Source organism: Myotis lucifugus, unplaced genomic scaffold, assembly GCF_000147115.1.
Source record: "Myotis lucifugus unplaced genomic scaffold, Myoluc2.0 scaffold_484, whole genome shotgun sequence".
Classification (NCBI taxonomy): Eukaryota; Metazoa; Chordata; class Mammalia; order Chiroptera; family Vespertilionidae; genus Myotis; species Myotis lucifugus.
This window is the reverse complement of record NW_005871532.1, coordinates 264,785-282,577: the sequence shown is the minus strand read 5'-3', so window position 1 is coordinate 282,577 and position 17,793 is coordinate 264,785. Positions and strand designations below refer to the sequence as shown.

Sequence of the window (17,793 nt, the reverse complement as noted above, 5' to 3'; positions counted from 1 at the left end):
GGGGGAGTCTGATTTGTTCATGGAGCATTGAACTTGGGGGCCCTGCCAGCGTGGAGCCGCAGCCCCACTCAGCTCCGTGATGTTGTCCTGGGAGTTTGTCCTGTGATGTTGCCTCGTGCCCGGGACTCGCCACTGAGCACACCTGGTGTCGCATCGGCTCTGGCCCGCTGGGACTTCCCCTCTTTCTGTTTGACCTTCCAGGATGAATTACTCCTCGTTCCTTCGGATCTGGGTCTCTTTCATCTTCGCGCTGGTACAGCACCGAGGTGAGTCCTGCAGGGTTGTGTACACTCCTGATCCGCGTGCTCTTGAATATATGAAGGGACGCTGTGGTGCAACTATCATTGTCAGGGCTACGTGTACCTACAGATGCAACAGAAAATGTAAATGAAATGTTGTGGTCAAAAGCAAAATACAGTGACGCTGAATAACTTGTTTAGTTATATCCCTAATTTTCTTATTTAACTGTGAACACCATTTGTGTATACACTGGATCGCCCCATGATAATGGGTCTTTAAGAAAATGCAAATTATTTTCATTAAAAGCATATAGGGCAGGTGTGTGTGCTGCCCAGACCTCATGATTGATCCCCATTAAGGCATGGGGACTTCAAAGAATACACTTGTTTTACCCCAAATCATGGAGTTCAATGGCATTGGTGTGGGTGCCCTGGGTCAGTGACCTTCTACGCGGCCAGAAACCTGAGCCGCAGTGAGACACACCTGATCGCCCTCCCTCCGCGACTCCTTCTCCACTCTGCGCGGCGTGGCCGGGGCAGCGAGAATACACGGACATTTCTTTCCGCTGTTTCGGATTTTAGGAAAGAAAGGTGGGGAAGTCTACATGGATTTGAAACGCTTATCGCTAAAATTCTAAAACATCGTTCTTTGTATTGTTTGTTTGTCTGGTTCACCGGCACATGATCACAAATCTGACATTTTCTGAGGGCTGGGCAAATTCAAACAGTGTAGCATGCAACTCCCCATGAGCGCCCCCACTGACTCTCATCTCCTACCCCCTGCTCTAAGCAAGTACATTTTATTTGGTAAAAAAAAAAAAAAAAAAAAAACCACCAACGTCCAGGAGCAGAGTGATGTCTATGAAATCCCCACCTGGAGCGAGCGAGTTCCCTCTCATGAGCTCTGGTGGCAATAAATAGGCCATCTGTTAACAAGTTGTATTTTTTTTATAATATTGATGCCTTCCAAGGTGGAAATTACTGAAGTTAAACCTACTCCCTTTTATTAAGCACCTTTTATTATTCAACAAGTCTTTGTTAAACATATACAATATTACATATCTTTATTATTTGTATTCTTCTTAAAATGGAAAAAGTTTTAACTGTCCATTCTTTCCTGTTCAAAACCATGCATAGTTGGGGTCACTCATGAAGAGAAAACTCTTCCCAGGTTACCCTGGTTGGAGCAGAGAGAGAAGCGAGGGGCCGCCCGGATGGCCACAGTTCTGCCACCTCCTGGGGGTGTGGCTTTTGCGTGTCCTAGGCGGGGTGGCCACGGCTGCCACATGCTGGTTAACCTTCCCGTTAAAGTGATGGCAGGTCAGTGTGAATAGAAGCCTGTTCACACGTGGGCATCTCTTCTAAATAGTTGCTCATGAAGGATAAACCCATGACATGATTTGCTTTATTATTATTAATTTGAGAAAGTTTATCACCTTGCAAGTTTAATAAGTAACTGTGTATAATGCTACAATAGGGATTATAGATTTTTTAAACATTCCTACCTCCTAGGAATTTTGAATGTGGTAATTCTGTGCAAATACAAATGTTCAAGAACCCCTTTTGCCCCCTGGTTGTGACTTTAAGTCAGCAGTTCTCAACCTGTGGGTCGCGACCCCTTTGGGGGTCGAACAACCCTTTCACAGGGGTCGCCTAAGACCATCGGAAAACACATCTATAATTACATATTGTTTTTGTAATTAATCACTATGCTTTAATTATGTTCAATTTGTAACAATGAAATTGGGGGTCACCACAACATGAGGAACTGTATTAAAGGGTGGCGGCATTAGGAAGGTTGAGAACCACTGCTTTAAGTAAAGCACACCAGCAGTGCTCCCGTGATTGAATCAGCTACAGCGCCTCCTACAGGGTGACGTTGGGTGGCTCCCCAGAGACGGGGCTTGGGGAACAATGATACACTAATGGTCCGTAGGCCTAGCGCTCCCTGCTTCCCTCTGATGTTACCCTGGGAAGCAGCTGAGCTCTCCATCCGGGCAGGCCACTGCGGTCCTGCCCCTGGCCTGGAGCATCTGGTCAAGTCCTGTATGTAGACCCTTGGGAAATTGTCTACTTTCGATCACTAAACGGGGCCACACACACACACACACACACACACACACACATGCGCACACACGCGCACACACGCTCACACATACCCACAAACCCACACACCGGTTTGGAGGGGAAACAGGCCAGGCTGCCAGGGAGGTGGTGGCAGCCATGTGAGGGGAGTGTGCTCGCGGCCGATGCTCACCGGGCCAGGCTGATGAGTCAGAGCCCTCAGCCTCCTCTCCACAGAGTCCTCCAGGCCCCAGAGCCTCCCCCCAGAGGATCCCATGCTGCCCTTTGTGGACATGAGCTGGCAGAGAGCCATCTGCCAGGGCTGGACCTCAACCAGGGCCACTTGCAGGCCAGTTTTGCGCACCCTCCTCCCAGTTTGTCCCAGGTCCAGCTGTTTTCTTTCCTCCTGGGACCTGAGCTCTCCTCCTATTGTGCAGCGGAGGGAGGGGACTCCTTTCAGGAAAAGACAGGAGAGTAGCACTTTGGAGACCGAGGGAGCGGCACAGCCATGAGCCACCTTCTCTGCGCCCTGCCCTCTGGCCAAGGGTCAAGCTGCCTAAGCCATTGGGTCCAGGAGGCGGCTCAGGCTCCGAGAGCCCTGGGCAGGGCGGCCGCACAGCTCCCGCCACTGTGTGAACATGGCTCGAGCCACGATGTCTGGAAGCATGGATGGAGCGTGGATGGAGCGTGGATGGAGCGTGGATGGAGCGTGGAGGGAGATTGGATGGAGCGTGGATGGAGCATGGATGGAGCATGGATGGAGCATGGATGGAGCGTGGATGGAGCGTGGATGGAGCATGGGCTGAGTGCTCCTGAGGAGAGGCACTGCTCTCCCCTCCCCAGAGGCCAAAGGCAGTGCGGTGTGAGCGGGGTTTACGGGGATGAAAGGGAGTCTGACTTGCGTCTGGTTTGCAAGACTTCCTGGAGGAAGCTGGGTTCGTGGGTGGGAGGGAAGTGGCTTAGGCAACAGGGCAGGATCTGCCGTCGATCTAACCACCGACTCTCTTGACAGCTCAGCCCAGGGAGCTCATGTACCCATTTTGGCAGAATGACACCAAAACCCCCAAAGTAGACGACGGAAGCTCCCCCGAGATCAAGCTGGCCATCCCCATCTTCTTCTTTGGCGTGCCTTACCGCACCGTCTATGTAAGTGGAGAGGCGGCCCGCTGTGCTCTGCGCCTTCCCCTTTGTTTGTCAGAAGTGAAAACATTTAAACACTTTCCGGGCCTCAGGAAGGAGAGGAGTTGTTGGCAGCCCAGGGGCAGGCTCAGAGATATCATGAACTGGTAGATTTTATGATTAAGGAGCTCGAAGGGGTATTTAATGGCTGATAATCGCAACAGGCAGGACAATACAGCTGCGAGCCATGGACATGACTTCGCTACCCGATAAGATGAAAAGCTACTCGGAGCAGGATCGTTTTCTTTCCCTGAGGGTGTGAAAAGTTTGTGTCTGTTGTTCTCGGGCTTTCTACCAACTGGGAGAGAAGTCAGGGCGCAGAAATGGGGAACCAGCTGTTACATAAATGTCGTTTGCAGAATTGGCCATGCTCATGGTGTCTGAGATAGGCCATAGGGCCCGGGGCAGACACACATGAGGAAATGGCACCGTCTGCTGGCAGAACTCTCCGGGCAACCGTGTGCTCAGGGGGTTGGTGGGTTGGTTGGGTTTGGTCCTAGTGAGGCTGTGGCACATGGAGAAGAAGGTGAAGACAGACCCGTGTCGCCTGAGTGCAGACTGGCTCGTGGTTTGCAGTGAGGTTTTGTAATTTACAAGTTTACAAACACACTGGCGAATCACGAAAAAACCCAGGAGACTGAGTAGGTGGTTGGAAGGTCCTAGAAGTCCTTTAAATGCCTCATCCAGAGAGGAGAGGCTGTGCCCGGAGTGGAGTTAGAGGAGAAAGTACTTGGCTTTCTTTTCCTGACACCCCTCTCTTGTCATATAGTAGAAATCAAGGTCTAATACAGAGAGCTCCTCAGGTTTTTAATTTAACATTTTGCTTCCATGTTCTATCTCTCCTGTGACTCTGGATCTTCTTTTTTGCCCACATTACTCCCTGCCTGGCGGAACACACACACACACACACACACACACACACACACCTGAGTAGCATGAGGTAAATGTAAACAGAGATAGGATCAAAAACATGAAGTGAGACTGATTATGAATAAGAAACGCAGCTAATGACACGGTGAAAGTGGAAGTAAATCACTGAGTTTAAAAGTAAACAAGCCTCCTGGCTGAGCCACGCTGGGGGTTCTGACTCAGTGAACGTGGTTTCCATTCACCTGTCAGGCGGAGGTCTGTGTGGGTTAGGACTCTAGAGTTGTCATGGTTACGGATCCACCATGCAAAGCCTGTCTTACTTTTTAGGTCAATAACAACGGCGTTGTCTCCTTCAACGTGCTGGTGAGCCAGTTCACGCCCGAGTCCTTCCCCTTGACGGACGGGAGGGCCTTCATCGCCCCGTTTTGGGCAGACGTGCACAACGGAATCCGAGGCGAGATCTACTACAGAGAGACCATGGACCCTGCCATCCTGACAAGAGCCACCAAGGACATCAGGAAGCACTTCAAGGACATGGCAGCCTTCTCGGCCACGTGGGTCTTCATTGTGACCTGGGAGGAAGTCACGTTTTACGGAGGGAGCAGCACCACGCCCGTAATAACCCACATTTTCTGTGTTCCGTGCTCTCCCCTGCCACCCGCTTCTTGTCTGTCTCCACCTCCGTGAAGGAGTCTGTTGTCAGAGCCAAGGAGCATCCCTTTCCTTGAGTTCAATGGATGAGTCGTGCCGCCCACTTTCCAGGCCACAGAGGGAGAGGGTAACCTCGCCAGTCCTGGCGGCCGTGGCCCTTCTGAGGCCCTTCTGAGGCTGTGCAGCTCTGTCACTCAGCATCACGAATGTGAGAAGGAGCCGGCCAGGTCCTTGCAGGAGGTGCCACATCTATTTTGCAGGAGAGGGACTGAGGCAGAGACCAGATCCCGCCGCACGGTCAGGGCCCCTGAGGAACCCGAGGTCCCTCTGTTTTGTCTGAGGCACTGCCTCTCTTCATCAGCTAATTCCCCCCCCCTTTTTTGTCCTTTCCCCCTACAAAACCTGGTAGGACAAGGAAATGGGGTGCTGATTTGGGGCACAAATGACCTGACTGATTTTATTATGTTATGACCTTTCTTTTACTGTGCATTCAGATTTGATGCTAATTGGGCGATTAAAGCGTTTCACAGAGTAAAGTTTTAACATCTGCTCTGAGGATGTTAAACAAAAGTCCGATCAGAAAGATGGCACTGGCACTGTCATAGAGACCGTCAGCTCCGCTCCCTCCAGTCAGCAACAGGCACACCTCCCGCAAAGCCCGCGGCTTCAGGCTGACTGGCCGCGGGGAGCTGTGAGGCAGCAGGTGCACCTTCATCTATGGTGTTTCCAGCAGCAAATGCCCTCAGAAATTGGCGCTCTGCTCCCTGAGGGTTGCTTCCATCCCCTCTGCTTTCCTGTTTCCTTGGCAATGAGTCAGCTGTTTGGGGCGGAACAGAAACGATTGAGCTGGAGACAGAGGTGGGCACGTGCGAGCACCTGGGCCTGGGCCCCTTCCAGTGCCAGGAGGCTCTGGGCACAGCAAGGCCCGTGAGCAGCAGGCTCATGCTCGCAGCGTTAGAATGTGAGCCGCCAGGGGGCACTGACCTCAGTGCCTCCGAGGGGAAGGGAGGAACGCCAACCAAATGCTGCCACCGCATTTTCAAACAACTTCCGTTGGCAATAAGAACGGCAAGATCATTAGGTCCTTCCTGGCTTGTCCTTTGAGTAAATGTCTGGACTGTGAAAACTCCTTCAACAGGACGAATGAGGTAACAGCTGAATGTTCTGAGCTCCTTGGAGAAGAAGACAGTACAACCCCCGCGGAGCTGCCGCCATGTCTGTCCCTGCCCTGAAATTGGCCTCCTCTCCATCTCCCTTCACCCCAGGCCCCTTCCTCAGAGGAGCCCGTTCACCGCAGGCCCTGCCCTGGCCTGAGAGGCCTGGGAGAGGCAGAAGGTCTCAGGGGCGCAGTAGGAAAGGAAGAGCAGCAAGGAGCAGGAGGCAGGGCTCAGAGAACCACTTGTTTGATGGAGGGAGAGCTGATGCTTACTGGAGGCTTGCTCTGAGCTCGGCTCTGTGCGAGGCCATTTCTGCATTCATGCAGCCTCGCAGGATGTGCCGCTAAAGGTGAGAGCAGGCCCGGAGAGGCTAGATAACCTGCCAAAGTGGAAGAAGAGAGAGCGAACCTCAGAGGAGGGAGGGCAAGTGCAAACTGAAGTCTCCTAACACTAATCCTGAGCTGTTTTCTCGGCTGCCTCCTCAGGTGTCATTAGAAATCCTCTGGAGTATATGAGGGTTTTTAAGAATTAAAACCTGTTTTACAAAAGCAGGTCTGGAGAAGTCTTCAAACTAATGTGGAGGAGGTGTGCATGTAGAGGCGTGAGAGCGAGCCGCCAGGAGCCCAGGGCAGGGCCTCCGGGTGGTGGGGGGTGGCTGGCTGGTTGAGTGACTTCTGGGATCAGACATGGGCTGCACTTGAGACCTGCTTGGACCACAGATCTGCCCAACTGGGTTTCAGGTGGAGGAATCCGCTTCCTGAAGGGGAAGCCTGGACTGGGGGGCTGAAGCTTTAGTCCTCGTGTGACCTTGCGACCTTGACTTTGTGCCTGGGCCTTGAACCTGACCCTGCTGTGACCTCAGGCGATCTTTAGCGGGCTGCTCGCTCATCTCCTTGCCCCACTTTCCTTTTTGGTTGAGCAGAGCAAAGAATGGAGGCATGTACCTGGGCGACACTATCATCAACGCCATCAGCAGTGTCAGCCCCAGAGCTCGAGGAGAAAGTCCTCATGGACAGAAAGGGCTTTTCTTTGCTCTCACCTTGCCTCCCCCGGGGCCCTGGGGGGGGGCGGTGATTTGGGGCGTCCAGGATCCTCTGCGCCGTCTGATTACCCGGGATAAGGATGCGGGTCCTCTGCATCCGACAGAATGCCAGCAGGATGGTATCCGCAGCAGGGATGCTGGGTCTGAATGGAAAAGGTCAAAGCAGCCTCTCCTTTAATTCTATTTTAATTTAATTTCCTGAAATGTGTGTCGGGGTGGGGTTAGCAAAGGGAAGCAGTAAAGGACAGCATTCGCTACAGCCTGTTCCCAAAAGCTGTTGGCAAGGCTCACTCGAATGTATAGAACATCTCCGTCCTGAAAAGCTCAGCGAAGAGTCTGAGCGGACAGCGTGGTGCCAGGAGTGGCTGGGCTCTGGCTGAGTCCTGTCTTCTGTGGCCGGGCCATCGTCAGATTTCCAGCAACTCATGTCCCTTACCTCTCAGTTTTTAAGCTATAAGATGGGAGTCGCCCAAAATGGCCCGTCTCAGCGCTGGTCTGAGCTACAGATGAGTGCTGAGACTTTTGCAGATACAAAGTGATGCATGAATGCTCAGTTAGGGAGCAGTTTCCCCCACAAAGTGCTCCATGAAAATCACTTTCCGCTGCCCTGTCCGAAAGGGAGGGGCACCCCTCTCCCCAGTGCCCTCTGGGAAGTGAGAGAGCACATGCTCTACCAGCTCTGCCATCGCCTCTCCCCCACACCTGCCACCCCCCCACCTGCCACCCCCCCACCTGCCGCCCTCCCCCCGCCCCCCCCCCCGGCACTCAGCCCTTCCCTGCCTATGCTTCCTGCAGCTTATTCTCCTGCTGCCATCTGCTTGCACATCGGCACAGCTGAGCCGAGCTCGGCGATCTGGGTCTGAGGCGGTCAGAGCCTGGGGAGCTGCCCCAGCCGGCCTCTAGGTGGTTCTCAGGCATCTCTCTGTCCGGCGCACTGTCCCACATGCCTTGCTTTCCCCACTCGAGGCGAGGACACATTCCGAGAGGACGCAGAGCGTGAGCGCCGGGCACAGCCCTGAGCTGCTGGGGGCAGGGAGGGGCAGAGTGCAGGGAGCTGCCACTGGGCAGTGGGAGTCACCGCCCATCTATTCCCACCTGCAGGTGAACACCTTCCAGGCCGTCCTGGTGTCTGATGGCTCTCACACATTCACGCTCTTCAATTACTATGAAATCAACTGGACCACGGGGACAGCAAGCGGCGGGGACCCCCTGACAGGTCTTGGGGGAGTGATGGCACAGGTGGGTGGCCCCTGACTGTCTCAGGAGGTGATGGCACAGCTGGGGAACCCTGACTGTCTCAGGGGGTGATGGCACAGGTGGGGGCCCCTGACTGTCTCAGGGGGTGATGGCACAGGTGGGTGGTCCCTGACTGTCTCAGGGGGTGATGGCACAGGTGGAGGCACTCTGCCATGCGTCCTGGAGGGAGTCCTGCCCAGAGCTCTTAAGGAGGGAAGGATGTCTGGTGGTTGTGGAGACTGGGAGGCTAGTCTTGTCCATCGCTGATACCCTGATCTGGTGCAGCATGAACGAGGCAGGCTGTGTCGGGAGAAGGTGTTCTGGCAGGTTAACCAGCGGGTAGTGTTTGTGCTCAGGCTCGTCTCCCTTCTGCGCTTCAGGCAGGATTTAACGGTGGGAACCTCAGCAACTTCTTCAGCCTCCCGGGGTCCAGAACCCCCGACATTGTGAACATCCAGGAGACCACGAACGTCAACGTTCCCGGCCGCTGGGCGTTCAAAGTGGACGGGAAAGAGATTGACCCGGCCAATGGCTGCACCTCCAGAGGTAAGGCTGTTCCTGTCTCTATGGCAACGCAGTTTGTGGAGTTTAGATGGACAGGCAGGCGTTTTGGCCTGAGGGCAGACACTTTGATGCCAGCCCCCTTTGACACCTCTCAGCGGGCGATGGGTCAGGGTGATGCGAGCACACAGGCTCCTTAGACCGAGAGGCCTCCTGCATCCGACACTGCGGTTTGTGAGGGGTTGCCTGGGGGGTGAGCACAGCTCGCTGCTCAGAACAGCCACAACGTGGATGAGGGTCTTGAGTGAGGTCCCAGCCAGAGGGACAGGAGGGAGCCCTGGTTAACATCAGCCACGCCGTGGTCCTTCCCCTTTCACCGTTCCTCCGCCGGCTCCTGCCTGGCCCCTGCGCCGGACCGGGCGTGCGGACCTGGAACACATGCTAGACAGAAGGAAGCCGGCTGCACACGGGGCGCAAGCTGTGGGCGCTCCTCGCGGGCCCCTTACAGTCAGGCCGGACACCTCCCTCGGCGTGCAGAGCGGCCAGGGCTCAGGAACACCCGGCTGCAGACTCCTGCTTCGTGTGTGTCTAAGAGTCTTCTGGAAACAGGGTTTCTGTTCACACTTCTGCTCGGAGGAGTGGAGGCGATAGCAACTAGAACTAGTAAACATCCACCCTCCCATGCACTCAGCCATCCAGCCATTGCATCTCTCCAGAACATTCCGAGAGGCCAGGGAGGTGCTGGCCGCCCTGCAGGCAGAGGTGCCGGAGCCCTTGCCTCCCACTCCACCACGGGGGTTCCCCTGGAACACGGGTGACGGGCTGAAGATGTATTTGCACAGACACAGGCCGGCACTGGGTGGCAGAGGGTGTGGGGAGGTCAGATCCATGCAAGGCCTTGGGCCGGGAGGAAGGTTTCAGGAGCTCCTGCCTCCTGGTGACCGCGTGTCTCGGCAGCCCCAGGAGACAGCGGGCTGCTCTCCTGGCCCAGCGCCAGGTTGTTTAATACCCAGGAAAGCCCATCCGCCTGCCTGAAGCCCGCACTCTGCCAGTCCCCGCGGGGGTCAGGCGTGTCAGGACTGCGAAGTCCTCAGGTTGAGACAGCGGATGAGTGTGTCAGAGCACAGCTGGGCGGAGCCAGACGGACACCCTGGCTCCTGGGCACACAGGGCTCCGGCTGTGCTCCTGCCCTCAGAGTGGACTGCAGCTTCGCTCACGGTCTGGAAAAGACCAAACCAGCACCCACTGGGCTCTCCCCTCCACGGCCTGGGCTGGTGGCCACAGCACCTCCCGCCCTCCGTCCACTCCTTACAGAGCCGACTGGCGCGGCTGTGTGACCTCGGTGGTGGCGACAGCCACGGGCTGTGGTGACGGGACACACAGGCCAGCTGCACGCAGACCCCACTTGGACCTCACTCCTTCCCCTGTTACGGTTTGGGCTTTGTATCCAGGACGAATGCTACACCCTATGCCGATGCTGTGCATCTTTATGTGCCGCTGGGCATGCATCAGTCTGTGAGCCTGGGGTTGCCCTGCGTGAGGAGGGAAGTGTGATGTGGAGCTGGGTTATTATGTCATCATTTTGCAAAGAAAATGATCTCAGCGATTCTACCTTTTGGCCCAAATGTCCTCTATTCCAAGGCATTTGTCTCCCCCCTGCCCCCGCCCCCCGCCCTTTGGAAGCCTGACAAGGCGGGCACTGGCAGCTACTCCGCGTGGAGGCTGCTGTTGGGACCAGTGCCCAGGCTGTGAGGTGAAGGGGCCTTTTCAGCTGATGCATGTGACCTGCTGGGAGGTGGGCCCATCTGTTACCCCGTCGGGCCTCTGCTCAGCAGGTATCAGCATCATCGCCTGCTGAGACGGAGCTGCTCCTGCCGGACGGAGACGGGAGGGCTGCTGGCACCATGCCTTCTGCTCGGTTAACCTGTATAGTAGTCAGTTTTATAAAAACTTGAGAAATATTTTTAAACTACAATTTCAAACTATGCTTACTCTTGGTCTACGGCGTTATTTATCTTTCCTGTCAGACATTCTCAGTTTACAAATGCCCCTCCTCCGTCCGTGTGTGCCAGGTTTTTATAGTCTCACGGGTCCCATGAGGCAGGGAGAGGAAACAGTGCTGTTCCCATATCGCAGGTTGGAAAGCTGAGGCAGGTGGGCGTTAAGGCCGGAGTCAGAGAGGTTGCCCAGTTCTCTTGACTCTGCCCCCAACCAAAGACTCTCAGCCCTCAGCCCTAAGGTGCTCCTATTTCAATTGAAAGTTGATATTAACAACTGGCAAATTTCAAAAATTTGATTGGGGAGATAATTTCTTTAGGAAAGTGGTTTTAAAGACTGATTGTCTACCAAATAAATAGTAGTGAATACTTTAAAGATTAGCCCGGCCAGTGTGGCTCAGTGGTTGAGTGTCCACCTATGAACAAGGAGGTCACAGTTTGATTCCCAGTCAGGACACATGTCCGGGTTGCAGGCTCGATCCCCAGTGTGGAGTGTGCAGGAGGCAGCCAGTCAATGATTCTCTCATCATTGATATTTCTATCTTTCTCCCTCTCACTTCCTCTCCGAAGTCAATAAAAATATATTTTTTAAAAAAATAACACATCCTTTGAAACCATTCTGCTCCCCCACTTCAGACTCCTCCTGACCTAGATCCTGTGGACAAGTTCTGTCCACGATTCCGTCGGTGATAGAGGCCGAAACAGGCGGGGAAGCATGGGACTAGCAGGGCCTGGAGTGAGAGAGGACCACGTTTGTAGTTGTAAGCTAGTGTCTGCAAGATTTATGAGCCTTGGAAGGTGCCAAGCCAGAGGTCAGCCCTTTCTAGAATCTCCTCAGGAAGACGGATTTACGTGTGTGCATTGACTCCTGGTGCTGTTGACCTTTTCTGGCACATTCTGGGCCCCACAGATGGCTGAGGGAGCCAGCGAGCAGGGTTGCTGTCCCTGGTGAGCCGGCCTTCCGTGGAGAGGAAGGCCCACTCCCGTGAGCCAGCCTTTCCTGTGGACTCAGACAGGGTGCCTTTCCTCGAATGAGGCTTGCGCACCAGCGCGGAAAGGGTCACGCCAAGAGCTTCGGCTGGATACGGACAGACTCGCGTGGACCCTGGCTTCCCCACTGAGTTGCTGAGTGATCTTGGAAAAGTGACTTAGTTTCTCTTAAGCCTCACCCCTCACTTGTCAGGGGAGGGCAACAACACTTACCCCTAAGGTGCTGTGGTGGCGTAGAGGGTGTCACACCGTCCAGCGCTGGGCCCAGGCCTGCGCCGATGGAGAGCCCTCGGCCAACGCGCTCTCTGTCGTTGTGGCAGGGCAGTTCCTGCGGCGAGGGGAGGTGTTCTGGGAGGACCTGAACTGCACCATCAAGTGCCGCTGCCTGGACTTCAACAATGAGATCTACTGCCAGGAGGCCGCTTGCAGCCCCTATGAGGTGTGCGAGCCCAAAGGCAAGTTCTCCTCCTGCAGCCCCGTGGAGACCGGCACCTGTGTGGTGTTCGGGGAGCCGCACTACCGCACCTTCGACGGCTTCGTCTTCCATTTCCAGGGCTCCTGCGCCTACCTGCTGGCCCGGCACTGCGTGCGGGCGGCCCACCTCCCCTTCTTCAGCGTGGAGGCCAAGAACGAGCGCCGGGCCGGCAAGGCCGTCTCCACGCTGAGGGAGCTCTCCGTGGAGGTGAACGGCTACAAGATCCTCATCCCCAAAGGGAGCTACGGGAAAGTCAAGGTGAGACACCGCCACCGGCGCAGGGCGGGCGCGGGCTCCCTGGGAAACTCTCCCAGGCCTGCTGCTCTGCTGGGGGCTGCGGGTACCGCAGGGTGCACGGCTCTCCCCGCCTCACAAAGAGCTTGTAAAATTCTTGACTGAGTTACATGTTGTGAGGGAGCTGCCCTGGCTCCCTCGTTAACACAGTGTCTGTCTGCTGTGCGTCTTAAAGTGCATTTATAGTCCTGTTTCTCGCTAAACGCCGGGGCGTGCGCGTGTGCGCGTGCACGCGCACACACACACACACACACACACACACACACATGCAAGCGCAGGAGTAACTGGGGAGAGAGTAAGTTTAGTTTCTCATGGACCTGGTTGAAAAGTGGTAGCCACGTGGCCACGCTGTGGAGATGGTGTGAACACAGTCACACCCACCACCCAGTGCAGGCTTTGATTGACAGTCCCCACCACCCATCCCGTTGCTGCATCCACAGAGAAACCTCCAAGCAGATGGTTGTCTCAGAGGCGCCCTGCGAGGCGCCGGGAGGGCTGTGGCCTCCGCAGTCAGCCCGGCAGGGAGAGCCCAGTTCCGCTGCCCAGACGGCAGAGCCCCCCCCCCCCCCCCCACTCCCGCCTGAAGCCAGAGGCCCTGCTCTGCTGGCCTGTTTGGTAAATGCAATGGCCTTGCCGCTGTCCCGGGTGCAGGCAGGTGCAGTGACGCAGGAGGCTGCGCGAGAGGCCACAGCAGCTCCTCAACGTGTGGGGGCCCCAGCTTTCATGTTTGTTCATGAAGACTCATCGAAACCAGATATTTATTCAAGTAACAATAACCAAGACCCCGAGGGGTTGATGGCTGAAATCGCGTGCAGTCCTTAATCCCCCACCGGGGAGGTCATCACAGAGGTCACCGAGCAGACCTGACGCCAATGCTGGGATTTCTTTCTTTAAAAAAAAGTGTTGTGGTTCAAATGGATGCAACATGTTCAACGAGAGGCAGGATGGAGGAGCGCATGCTGCTTCCTGGCCTGCCTTCCTGGGCCCACGGAGCCAGCAGGTCCCCGTCGGAAGGGCGCTCTCACCAGGGCTGCTGCTGGGCTAGGCTCCCTGGGGCAGTCTGTCTTTTCGAGCAAAGGGAGGAGTCAGGCGGCGGGGTGAGAGTCCCCTGGGAGTTCACACCGTGTTGCCCGGCCCTGTGGGCCCTGCGAGTGTCCTCGGAGATGGAGGCTCGCATTTTCCAGCTGGAACGGGCTCAGTAGCGCCCCCTACTGCTGCATTCCGGGGTGAGGGGCATAACATCTGCAGCAAAAAGGAGCTTCATGCTTTCCCACTCTCCTTTCTGAAGGAGATTCTTTCTTGCTCACAGTCAGACTTTTTTTTAAGAAGGAAAGGGCCAGCAGCTCTGCTGACTGCACGGCTCTTTCCTATCGTCCGGGTGTCGGGCAGATTCCTAATGTCCTGTAGCAATGGGAGGCGTGGATGTGAATGTAAATGTTTTAGAAAGAAAAGGTTATGTGACTCCAACTGCAAGCTAACAATGGCTTCCTTTTCCTCTTGCCAAATGGCTTCCAAGTTTCTCTGAATAAACCTGCTCTTCGGGGGCGGCTGCTGGGTGGATGGCAGAGCGCCCACCCGGGTGAGGTGGGGACAGGCAGGGAGAGGGGCAGGAAGCAGGGAGAGTCCCATCCGCCTGTGAGACAGCGGACTTCTTCAGACACGGGGGCCAGGCTGGGGCGGCCTCCTCTCTCCTCAGAGGGAGGGCCTGCATCTGTCTATGGATTTCCCCCTTTGAACTGTTCTCAAGTAGCAAAATAAACAAGGTCGGCTTCTATGTGCCAGTGGGGACCAAAGGGAGCCAGCCGGAGGCCCACAGAATAAACACCGCCTTCCAGCTAACCCTCCTCGGTTTCCCGCCCCCCCCCCCACACCCCCACCCAGGTGCACCCGAGGGCTCAGGCTCTGGGAGAAGCCGAGGCCAGTTAGCATCTGGTGGAGAGGATCTGGGCCGGGTCAGAGCTGCTCAGCACCTGTGCCACGACGGCCACTGAGTGGCCTTTTTGAGCTTAATTTTCTCTTTTGGTAAAATGGGTGAAACTGTCGAGGAGGCAGGACTCTGGGGCTGGAGGGTGGATGTGGCTCCTGTGCTGAGCCCTGGGGGGAGGGAGCAGGAGAGCAGAGCTGTGAGCAGCGGCCGAGAGCCTGTCCTCTCCCTGTCCCTTGAGCCCTGGACCTTACTCTCCTCACCTGCAAAAGAGGGAGGTGAGTGGAACCTTCGGAGGCTGTCATGAGGACGAACTAGAACGGCCACACCTGCGATTTCTCGTACAGAGCTTGGCACGCTGTGGCTGCTCAGTATTTGCTCGTTCCCACGTTGACATCGCCACCCAAGTCTCTTTCCATTCTAAGCCCTACGCTTGGACTTCTCTCCTAACCATGTCTCGGCCCACATGCTGGGAGAGACACCCCCAAACAGGGAAATGGCTAGAATACTGGGAGAAGACTAGAGGCACAGAGGGGAGATTGACCAACCACTGGTTAACTGAGAGTTGAGGGCTCTGGGATATGTAGATGGAGGAATGAAATGCGATCCACCATCCATGGGGGTAGGGGTGGGGGGTGGGGAGAGTTCTCTGGGAGTGCTGCTCCCAGCACTGTGAGCTACAGACACAGAGACTTGTATGAGAGAACGGGGTGCATGAGCACTGATGCCAGGAAAAAGCTGTCAGCTGGCGATCCCAGCGCCTGTGGTGGGCCTGGGACAGAGTCGGCCTGCGTGGGGCAAGACCCAACGCAGAGAAGCTGGGGGACTGTGGCAGGACCCAGAGACTCTACCCGTGGTGCTGCTCCGGGGAGGCAGACCCTACCCTCTGTTAGCAGACGCTTCTGTGAGAGAAGAGCATTAGTAAGGGACATGCAGCTGACCCTTTCCTAGTGGAGTCTTTATGGGTTTTGGAATTAGGGTGATGCTGGCCTCGTAAAGAGAGCTTGGAAGTCTTCCCGCCCCGTGATTTTTTGGGGATACCTTGAGGACGACAGGTGCTAGTTCTTCTTTAAATGTTGGTAACTTGTGAAACCATCTGGTCCAGGACTTTTGTTTGCTGGGATTTTTTTAAAAATTACTACTTCCATTTCATTAGTTAATATCAGTCTACTCAGGTTTCCTAGTTCTTCCTGATTTTGTTTTGGAAGATTGTATTTTTCTAGAAATTTGTTCATTTGGGCCAGTTTATTGGTGTATAGTTGATCATTGTCTTTTCTTACTATTCTTTGTATTTCTGTGATGTCAGTTGTTACTTGGCCTCTTCATTTCTGCTTTTATATATTTGGGTCCTCTCTCTTTGTTTCCTGATGAGTCTGGCAAAAGGTTCATCAAGTTTATCTTTTCAAAGAACCAGCTCTGGTTTCATTCATCTTTTGTATTTTTTTCATGTCTATATTATTTATTTCTGCTCTGCTCTTTGGTATTTCCTTCCTTCTACTTACTGTGGGGTTTTTATAGTTCTTTTAGATGTATGGTGAAATGGCTTTTGCAAGATTTTTCTTGCTTCTTGAGGTAGACCTGAAATGCTATGAACTTTCCTCTCAAAACTGTTTTCACTGTGTCCCATAGATGTTGGGTTGTTGTGTGTTCATTTTCACTTGTTTGCTGGTCATTTTTTATTTCTTCTTTGATTTCACTGGCAACCATTGAGCATGCTATTAGCTTCCATGTGTTTGAATGTTTTTGAGGTGTTTTTTTTATTGTAGCTGATTTCTAGTTTCATGCCGTTGTGATCTGAGAAGATGCTGCATATGATTCCAATCTTCTTAAATTTGGTTAGACTTATATTGTGTCCTAACATGAGGTCTGTCTTTGACGACGCTCCATGTGCTCTTGAGAAGAATGTATATTCTGTTGCTGTGGGATAAAATGTTCTGGAAAGATCAATTAAATCCATCTGATCCATTGTGTCCTTTAAAGTTGCTGTTTCCTTGTTGATTTTTTTGTCTCAAAGACTTACCAGTGATGTCAGCAATGTGTTAAAGTCCTCCACTGTGGCTATGTTGCTGTCAATCTCTCCCTTTAAGTACTTCAAGAGTTTTAAAAATATATATTTTTTAGGTGCTTCTATATTGGGTACATATGTGTTTACCTAAGTTACATTCTGTTGTTGGATCCATCCCTTTAGTATTATGTAGTGACCTTCTTTGTCTTTTGCTATGCCCTTTGTTTTGAACTCTGTTTTCTCAGATATACTAGTAAGTATTGCTACCCCTGCTTTTTTTTTCATTTCCAAATGCATGGAAAATTTTTCCCATCACTTCACTTTCATCCTGTGTGAGTCTTTTGTTATGAAGTGAGTCTCTTGTAGATAGCATATATATGGGTCATGTTTTGTTATACACACTGCTATGGATTGTTTTGTTATCCACACTGCTATATGTTTTGATTGGATCACTTAATCCATTTACATTTTAGCTTATTATCCATGAGGACTTATTTATTATCATAATTTCTTTATACCTATATTCCTCTCTAATCGTATTTCTTCTTCTTCTTAAATAGTGACTTTAACTTTTCTCACAATGCTAGTTTGGTAGTAATGTACTCCTTTAGCCTTTTTTCTTTTTTGGGGGGGTCTGGGAAGCTCTTTATTTCTTCTTCAGCTTTTAATGATAGCCTTGCTGGATAGAGTAGTCTTGGATTCAAGTCCTTGCTTTTCATTACTCTGAGTACTTCATACCAATCTCTTCTGTCCTGAAGTGTTTCTGCTGAGAAATCATCTGACAGTCTTATGGGAGCTCCCTTATAGGTAACTGACTGTTTCTCTCTTGCTGCCTTTATGATTTTCTCTCTCTTTAATCTTTGCCATTTCAATTATGATGTGTCTTGGTGTATGTGTCTTGGGTTCATCTCTTTTGGTTACCTGTACCTCTTGAACTGGTATGAATTTTTCCTTCACCAGGTTAGGGAAGTTTTCTGCCATTTCTTTTAACAGGTTCTCTACCCCTTACTCCTGTTTTTCTCCTTCTGATACTCCTATGATGTGAATGTTGTTACATTTCATGTTGTCCCAAAGTTCCCTTTTAACCTATCCTCATTCTTTTTAAATCTTTTTTCTTTTGCTGCTCTGGTTTGGTGTTTTCTTCTCTCTTGTTTTGTTCCAAATCACTG

At 53.2% G+C, this 17,793-nt stretch overlaps 1 protein-coding gene across 1 annotated transcript in view; it reads left to right on the top strand.

The window, feature by feature from the left end:
• Nucleotides 1-202: 202 nt before the first annotated feature.
• TECTA (tectorin alpha) overlaps nucleotides 203-17,793 on the top strand; it is a 107,428-nt gene continuing 89,837 nt past the window's right edge. Inside the window, 6 exon segments of the mRNA XM_023744715.1 lie at nucleotides 203-266; nucleotides 3,316-3,449; nucleotides 4,680-4,967; nucleotides 8,304-8,441; nucleotides 8,819-8,984; nucleotides 12,247-12,659. Of these exon segments, the coding sequence (XP_023600483.1) occupies nucleotides 203-266; nucleotides 3,316-3,449; nucleotides 4,680-4,967; nucleotides 8,304-8,441; nucleotides 8,819-8,984; nucleotides 12,247-12,659 (1,203 nt within the window).